Below are 9,420 nucleotides of genomic sequence, written 5' to 3'. Positions count from 1 at the left end.
GACTCTATGACCTCCAGGATCAAATATAAAATCCTTTGTTTGACTTTTAAGGCCCTTCATAACTTGGCTGGTTCCTATGTTTCTCTCACTTCACTCCCCTCTTTGCACATCACAATGTAATAACATTGGCTCCTTTGCCATTCCTTGACCACCATCCAATTCCTCACTGCATTTTCACTGGCTATTCTCCATGCCTGGAATGCTCTCCCTCCTTATCTCCACCTCCTGGCTTCTCTAAAGTCTTAGCTAAAATCCCACCTTCTCCAAGAAGCCTTTCCCAATCCCTCCTTATGCTAATGCCTTCCTTATGAGATTACCGCCAATTTACCCTGCAAATCTCTTATTTAGATAGGCTTTCTGCCATGTTGCCTCTTCCCTCCCTTTAGGATGTGAGCTCCTGGGAGGGTGGTTTTTGCCTTTCTCTGTATTTCCAGTGCTTAGCACAGTGCCTTGTGCTTTCTTTCTGAATTAGTATTTTGAATTTATATAAGTTAGCACTTAATAAATGCTTGTTAACTGACTGGCTGTCTTTGACTTTGGAGAATGTTGTCTTTATTTTAATACACAGCATGGACTTCATACATATCTATCATCAGTGCCTTTACAACCAGACAACTTCAAAAGTTAGCAGAGTTTCTGCAAGTACAAAAATACACATTTATTCCATAACATATGGTAGTAAAATTTATCAAGATATATTATACAAACTCAAAGCATCTTAGATAAAGCATCAGTTTAATATATTATAAGATGACAGTATAATAAAATGACGTGTGTTCTGCCTGCGAATCATACAATAGGACACTTTACAGCCATATTAACAAACTATTCACATTTAAACATCAAGAGAACAGCTAAGGAAGTACAACAGATAATTTATACCCAGTAGGAATGGTTACTGAAGAGACTTGGCATCTAGCTAACAGTATTTCCTTCTATACTTTAAATAAGGTTGTTGGATTATTTTATGTTATGGAATAAAGGGAAAAGATTGGAACTGTGGAACCAAAATTTTCATAAGGAGAAAGCAATTTCTTTCCAAGAGGATATTACAAGCCATAATCACCACATTCCCATCCATGGTTTTGACAGCATTTCCTTATGGCAATGGAAGCCTCTGGTAATTTAACAGACATTATAATAACTATACCACAAGAGACATACACAGACACTTATGAAGCTTAATGTAAGTGGTCCTAGGGCAAAATTGGCATCCAATCTTTAATTGAAATGGCCAGTGTTTATAGAATGGGGATTGTTCCAAGCTTGACCAGGTCAATTTAGGAGATTATGCTTATCAAGGGGCAGGGAATTGTGATCTTGCCAGCAGGGACAGGGTCATATCATTTAAGTAGAAAAGCAGTTCTGATGGAAGGGGTTATTATTTCCTGCTTTGTATTCCCAGTCCTGGCATACTGTAGGTGCTTAGCAAATGTTTGATGAATTGAATTGAAATGAACAGAAGGAAGTAGCACTTATAGTTAATAGTAACGGATTTTTGTTGCCTTGGAGAAAACTCAGTTCTGCCACTGAAAACTGCAATCTGATTTAATGAATGTCTGATAGTAAATAGCAGAGGAAGAGGTGCTTGCCTTGAGTTTCCCCTTAACTGGATGGAGAAAGATCATGGGAAATGGCTAGTTCCTGGACAAACTTCATTTGGTGCTAGAACAAAGTGACAAAATGAATTCAGTGCAATTTTCCATGGGTAGGTATTGAGATGTGCCTGACCAAAGAGCCTGTCAATGGGAAGGGCACATCATAAGGCTGAAAGGTTGAACCCTGTGGAAAACTAGGGAGGCAGTTCCATTTTAGAGTCTGAGTTTCAGTGGCAGGGGGGTGGGAGTGGAGTTGGATGGCAAAACTAGGTAATGGGGCTGCCAGCAGAGGACAATCATGAATGCCCATTCTAGGGAAAGCCAAGTGCCCAAAGATGCATTGGTGAACCAGGTTTAAAATAATAAAGACCAAAACTTCCCATCTCCGTAATTTTGAGGATGCAGAAAATTCATGGGACTCAGAAAGGCAGAGGCACAAAAACTGTCTGAAAAGCAAGGGTGTGTCTTCCTTCCCACCACCTACTGTAGGTGTTTGTTCTATTCCCTTCAACCTTCCCATCTTTGCTTTCAGAGTCCCCACATACCCTGTAGAAGCAATAACTGGGATAGGACAGCTCTTTTGAGCAAAGATTTTGGACAGCCTGGGAAGAGCACTCTGAACAAATGATTACCACCATGTGCACAAGGTGAGCAGGACCGCAGCCATACATCAGCTTCAGGTACCGGTTCAGCCAGATGCCGTGAGTGGTATCACTTCCGAATTATAAGGGACAAGATATCCATTTGATGAAACAAATGTTGATCAGGCACCCACTATGTGCAAGGCGCTAACCTTGCTAGGAGTTCTGGGGGCTACAGTAAACACCCCACTCCTGTTCTTGAGGAACTGACAGTTCAGGCACAGGGAAGAAGACAAGTACATAAGGAACCACCAGTACTGAGTAGGACTGGATTAATGCCACGAGAGATTTAAACAAAGCGCTCTGCTAGGGAGGAGGTCTTGATAACCTAACCTGTGAGGAACCTATGGGAATCACTGGTCTGTACCAGCCTTTCTCCTCACAACTCTGACTTTTGGGGGTCTTTGTGAATTAGCAAGACACGCTCTTCCTAATCTAACTTGCACAAAACCTGAGTGCAGCCTGGGGTCATGCTTTCCATAGGAGAACAGTGAAAGTGACCAAGAGGATGAGAGCAGCAATAGTAAAAATAAGTAAAACATCTTACTCAAATGGAAAGTGATATTAAAAAAAAAAAAACTTTCACAGTAAATATTTTTACACTTTACTTTTGTGTACTGGGGGGGGTGGGGGAATCATTTATATACATATATGTTTTTCCCTTTCATAGAGAGTGTGGGAATATGGCTCTGCCATTTATTGTCTGTGTGACATGGGTAAGTCTCACTTAACTCTCTGGGTCTCTGACTCATCTATAAAAAGAAGTGACTGGACTAGATACAGAGTCCCTTCCAGCAAGAGATACTGGGAACTCATAGTCAAAGACAGTGACCAGAGACCTTAGTTGTTACTGTCCTTAGAGTGCCTGGATGGCCATTGCTGCCCTGGATTTTCTTCAATTCAATTCCAACAGATACTGCCCCCTCAATCCAAACACCTCATGGAATTGGGATGATTTCTGACTCCTGGTTCCCATCTAGCTTAATTTGCTGCTCCCTGACCATACATAGTCTTGGCCTACTGGTCACAAGATGTTGACATAAGACCTCCCTCAGCAGAGTCTATCTCTTCTTCAGGATGACATGAATATTTCAGAATGTATATAAATAGGGACTCATTTCACTACAGATTATAAAAGGGGAGACCTACCCAAAACACACCAGTGACCCAAATTTAGAATACAGAGGAAAAAACATTCCCTCTCCCTCCCCCACAAAGGACTTTAATGCCTCTCAAAAAAATCCTTTATTATGCTAAAAGAAACCTGTGGTTGTCCTTAGGCAACCTATACCATGCATCTGATTAAGGAATCTGAACCAGCCATTCCAGTGAGTGTCACAGTCTACTTTGGTTAAATGTCTTTGGTTCTATGTCCCAGCCCATCACTACAAACCACTGCAGTCTCTGAACACCCAGCATTGGGGGCTGGGTTCAGAATGCTCCCTAGTGTCAAAGAGCAGCTGAGTGAGGGATTCTCTAGGGATTGAGCACCAGGAGAACACTGGCTGTCACCCTCCACTTCCTTGCTTGGCTTCATATGGAGTTTAAGTCTGACATCCACTGAACTGATTAGTGAGCTATCGTGGTCCTCAGAATCCTGGCAGACATAGGGATTACATAGGTTGTCTGTTTCTATAGCCCTGACTAGGCCGGCGGTTCTCAGGGATGCGTCCAACTGTCTCTCTTGGAGCAGACTGGTTTCTGAGCCTTCAGAAGAACATGTTGGCTGCTCTAAGCCTCCTTTTACGGAATTTGCTTTCTTTCTCTCTTGTCTAGGGGCCTTTGTCTTTTTTTTGAGGGACCAGTTTTTCAATGTGGCCACTCCATTCCTTAACCATGTGCTAGGCTGAAGAGTTAAGGGCTGCATTTGAGAAGACCACTCTACACTGTCTTTTTTAATACAAAGTGGGTGGCTGCTGGCCAATCCTGGGGAAGGGTTGAAAATCCCAGAAAAAGGGCTGCAGAAGTCAGGAGAGAGTTCCCCCTGTTTCCTTAGGGTTGAAAAAGTGCAATCAATTGGTGAAGAGGTTTCTGTGGGAATAAAGACTGAGTGTTCAGAAATCTGGGAAAAAGCACTATCTTGAGAGCTCACTGAAGAACCCGATGGCGACGTTCCTGGTGATGACAAACTGGAATAGCTAGTTCTTGAACAAACGTTTAACCGTGGTGGAGTGCCAGGCAACATCTTTTCTACATTTAGGTTTGAGGCATTACTCTTACCCACCTCAATCCCCATAATCAAACTCTGACTAATCAGTTTTTGACCTTCTACTTGCAAAGACTGGTGGCGCTTGAGATAATCCTCATCTCCAAGAGAGAGGCCAACATCACAACTTGTATTGTGTATGTTTTTCGGAGAAACTCCCCTGGGATAGGTGAGCTTGCAGTCTACGTAGTCTATGTTTGGCTCTGAGCAGCGCCTGTGCCTTTGCAAACTTCTGAGTCCAAATCTTGTGTTTGATGGGGAGTATCCAGAGTGATCAGGGCCAAGGGTTTGGCTTTTAGAGTGATCCTGCAATGAAATATTACTATAGGACGCCACAGAAATGGTCACAGGTTTGGATTTGAAGGGAAGTCTCACTGGAGTACCTTCATGACTGAAAAAGGCTTTTTTTTTCACGTTTTGGTTTGTGGTATTTTTCTTAAGCCCTCCTTGTGAGGGCTGGGGCCGTTTGTGACTGTCTTCATCACGGTGGGACAGAATAGCATCACAGCTGGACTTGCGGAGCTTCTTCTGATAGAACTCCCTGAGATAGGTAAGCTTGGAATCCAGGTAGTCTATGCTGGGCTCAGAACAGCGCCTGTGTCTCCTCCAGTTTTTCAGAGAATCTGCTGCAGCTGTGGATGAGTAACCAAGTGTGTTTGTGCCAACTGGCATGTTCTTGGAGCAGTCTTGTGCTGACACCTTACTGCAGGATGCCACTGGAATGCTCAATGGCTTGGATTTAGAACGGTGCTTCAGCAGAATTTCTTCATTTCTAGGCTGGTCCAGGTCAAAATCACTCAGAGTTAGAATGTTTTCTGATTCAGGTTGGTCCAAATCACAGTCACTCAGTGTTAAGACAGAGTCCATGCTACGGCTGTCCTGACCCAGCTTCTTTACCAGGTCACTGCAGGGAGCATCTACGTCATCATTCAGCTCATTTTCTAAGCTGTCATAGGAAGAGTCATTCATTTGGAAGCCAGACATACCTGTCAAAGAATTAAAATTGGGTTAACTTACAGATCATGTAGGAAGAGCTTAATAAGTTCCCATCACAAAATCATACCAATGTTGAAAAAAAATAACAAAAAACACATCTTCTTATTTGAGTTTTGTTTTCTGAAGCCCTTTTCAAACTTTTTCTCAGAAAAAAAGGAACAACTTACAATCTTTCACATTTTAGTTAAAGAACTAGGACATTAGTCATTGTGATAGACTTCTCCTAGGCCCCTGCCTATCCCAGCTCTTGATTAAATTGGTTCCCCTCTAACAAGATTTTCTCAGTGTAATAAAGATGAGTCATAAAACAAAGAAAAAATAAAAAGCTGAAAGCGGCTCATGCCAGAAGTGCCCAGGCACTGCCTATGTTATATGCTACCCCAGCTTTCGAAGGAGACGCTAACAGGTAAGTCTGTCCAGTCAAGCTTTTTATGTAGAGATGGTCACTGGGGTGTGCAAGGAAAACTATCCTGTAGTTTTACCTCAAGAAGGAGTTGGAGATAACCTCATAAAGATGTTTCATTTTACAGATGAAACTAAGGAGCAGAAAGAATGAGTGAAGCATCCAAGGTCAAAGAGCAAATGAATGTCATATCTAAGACTGATGAGAAGCTAGGTCTATGGACTCAAACTTCAGTGCTTTTCCTGACATGCTGCCTACCTACTTCTCCTTTGCCAAAAGAAAAGATAAATAGCCCCTGCCATTCTTAACTCCTCTAGGAAAAGGCTGAATCTCATACGTTTCTTGTGTACTCCTGAATAGCACCTTGCTAGGAACATGGCTGGTTCTCATACATAGCTGGTGAATGAATTAAGGGTTTTGTGAAAATGTTGGTAGTCTGGGCTTCTCCTAATTCCATCCTAGTTTCCCCTGCCATTCAATCTAGCCTTTGGCCCCTTTAAGAGTCTGAGTCACTATACTTTCAGCAGCTTGCAATGCCCCATGATGGTAGAGCAGCTGGCAGATATATAAGGTGTATTTTTAGGGAAAAAATGATCCAGTGATTCATGATACCTGAGGCATTGTCTCTGTCACAGCTGATTGAAATATCTCTCAAGAGGGAAGTGATTTCTTCTCCAAATATCCTGCAGGAATTTTCAATTAGAAATTGTACAAGTAGAGAGACCTATAATAGAAAAAGCAAAAAGGAGATGGCATTTTTCATAGTCTGTGCACCTTGTTTGACATATGCCTTCCCAATCTCACAAAAATACAAAAGAGGATGGAGAAAATTCACAGGTTTCTCAGCAGTAGCTTGAATATGGAGTAGAGATAAGAAGATTCAAAACTACTTTTTATTTCTAATCCTTAGACTTAAAACTTTAGGGAATTAGACTTTCCCTAAAATCTAATCTTAATGCCTTAGTGTCTACACCTATAAAATTAAGATGACATTAATGTACCTTTAGAAAGATAGGAATGAACTCATTTTTATTAGTTTGTAAAAGACCAAGCAGATAAAAATCTTTCTTAATTCACCTTATTACCAGGAAGAATAGGTTATCACAAGCCTGTGAAGAAATAACACCTGTAGTTCTGCTTTTGGGTGTAGAGACAATTGAAGGCAATGCTTCATACTTGCCTGCCTGGCCACAGAAGATGAAGGGTGTGTGTGTGTGTGTGTGTGTGTGTGTACGTACATGTAGATATATCTATGTGTGTATATATCTGACTTGGGCTTCCATTATGGGTTCTCTGTCTTTTACGGATGTATGTAGATATGTGTGTATAAAGTATATGTGTGTATACATTTGTCTATATCTGGCTTTTGCTCCTATTACGGGTTCTCTGTCTTTTATGTATGTATGTAGATATGTGTATATAAAGTATATGTGTGTATATATCTGTCTATATCTGGCTTTGGCTTCCATTACGGGTTCTTTTTCTTTTACGTATGTGTGTAGACATGTATGTATAAAGTATATTTGTGTATATATCTGTCTATATCTGGCTTTAGTTCCCGTTATGAGTTGTCTGTTTCTTTATGTATGTTGATACATGTGTATAAAGTATATGTGTGTATATCTATCTATCTGTCTTTCTATCTATCTCTGGCTCCCATTGTAGGCTCTCTATGTCTCACTGCATGTATGTATATATATATATATATATATATATATATATATATATATATATATATTTGCATGTATATATGTAGAAACTACGTATCTCAGGCCCCCATCATGACTGTATGTACATATGTATGTATGTATGCATCAGGCTTCCTTAGACTATTTCTCTGCTTACAGAGAGCTAGAATAGCTAGGAGAATGTCTAGAAATTATAACTGAGTTTGTTAACAATACCCTTTGAAAGCTCAGCTCAAGGGCCATGTCCTGCACGAGGCCGTAATGGTAATTTGAAGATCACCCCTGCCCCTTGGTAAGCCTAACTTGAACCTGAGGACCTTTCCTGATTTGAAAATAAACTCTGCCCCCTACAGGCTGAATGTGGTCACCTGGAGCCTGTGGTGGGAAGAGTTTGCTGAAGGGTGGAGCAGAGCCCACAGGAGAAGCTGGCTTTGAGAGAGGCTTGTTTTTCAGGAAGGCACAACTTTTGTAACTTTGTAGTCAAGTGGGTTAGGAGGGTTGTGATGATCTCTGACCCTGGAGAAGGTCAGATATACTCTGAGGCAAGGTTTTTCTTTGGGCTTCACTTTGGGAAGAGTTGTATGATTTGGCCAGAAGAAACTGTGGGCAGCTGTTGGACACCCCCCCTCCCTGCCCCCGCCTTTGAAAACCCAGATGTTGGTGCTTCTCTTTCTGGTGACTAACTAGGTATGGATGCAATGGTCAGACAGCTAGAAGCCCTGTCTGCTGAATTGTATTATTTTCTCTATCTGTATTTCTATCTGCTTGTAACTTCTGATTGTATTCTCTGAAGTTCAGGGTGCTGACTTTTCCCCCTGAACTAGGTATATAAAATATACGTTTGATTGACTAAAGTAAGATTGTTAACCCTTTTTGAGTTGCTTCCTTTAGAAAAGCAGATCAAAGAACGTGCTAGTAGACCTCCTGGGCATGCTAGGGTGCTTGCTGCTACAAAGGCCTTTCCTGATTCCCCAGCTGCTAGTTGCTCTGCCCCTTCCTCCAAATGATGACAATCTTTATTTTGCATACACTTATGTATACATGTCTTCCCTCACAGAATTTAAGTTCTTGAGAGTAAGAACTGCCTTGTTTTTAGCTTGACATCTCCAGCCCCAAGTACAGTGATGAATGTTGGAAGACAACATAGGAGTCTTTTCTCTCCACAGTTCAGGTGCTATTCTACCCCCCTGAATTTGAAAGAGAGAAATGACCCCACTGCTATTACTATTCAACCTTCTTCACAACCTTCCTGTTGAAGACTAGGATGAAAAAAACTCCAGATCACATTTTTTCTGGATAAATTACAACTTTTAAGGGACAATACATGTGTATATCTCAAATCTTAAAAAAAAAATGGTGCTCAGATATAAAACATTGGGAAGGTCCTTGGATGCTTAGCAAAGAATTAAACTCAAGGTACCTTTTTAGTGAATTCATTCTCCAGCTCAGGACTGGCAGAAGATGGTGGCCAAAGAATGCTGGGAGCAATGCACACTGCCAGATTAAAAGCTGTCATTTGATTTGATGCAGATTGTTGTTCAACGTTGTGCAACACCCCAAACAGATACCGCAGAAGAACGACATTGGCTCTAGGAAGCTGCTCTATTAGCCTAAAATTGGAGAAGGAAAAAAGGTGTTCTTAAAGCAAATCATTTGGCTTATAAACCTTTTTTTTAAGAGGAAAGAGAACAGTGTATTTTTCATATACTATGTTCACAATCCAATGAAAGTGCAAAGAATGCAGAAATATCAGTATCGTAAAAAATACGCTGCCTGGAATATTTTTCTGAAATCATTACAATATGGTTTAACTTAGGTAAATGTTATTCACAACTGAATTTACACACACACACACACACACACACACACACACACACACACACACACA

The 9,420-nt window shown here is 41.1% G+C and overlaps 1 protein-coding gene across 2 annotated transcripts in view; it reads right to left on the bottom strand.

Annotated features, from left to right (window-relative positions):
• Nucleotides 1–644: 644 nt before the first annotated feature.
• Nucleotides 645–9,420, bottom strand: part of ARHGAP20 (Rho GTPase activating protein 20) — a 176,209-nt gene continuing 167,433 nt past the window's right edge. For both annotated transcript variants that reach the window (XM_069080433.1, XM_069080434.1), the window contains 3 exons: nucleotides 8,953–9,142; nucleotides 6,457–6,568; nucleotides 645–5,431 (listed from right to left, as the gene is read on the bottom strand). In XM_069080433.1, coding sequence (XP_068936534.1) covers nucleotides 3,591–5,431; nucleotides 6,457–6,568; nucleotides 8,953–9,142 — 2,143 coding nt within the window. In that variant the 3' untranslated portion in view covers nucleotides 645–3,590. The remainder of the gene's footprint in view (nucleotides 5,432–6,456; nucleotides 6,569–8,952; nucleotides 9,143–9,420) is intronic.

The sequence above is a fragment of the Petaurus breviceps genome, unplaced genomic scaffold (genome assembly GCF_028583685.1).
Source record: "Petaurus breviceps papuanus isolate PSGF00001 unplaced genomic scaffold, PetGlider_PUasm1.0 91133, whole genome shotgun sequence".
Classification (NCBI taxonomy): domain Eukaryota; kingdom Metazoa; phylum Chordata; class Mammalia; order Diprotodontia; family Petauridae; genus Petaurus; species Petaurus breviceps.
Note: the sequence above shows the minus strand (reverse complement) of the source record. Positions and strands in the feature narration are given on the sequence as shown.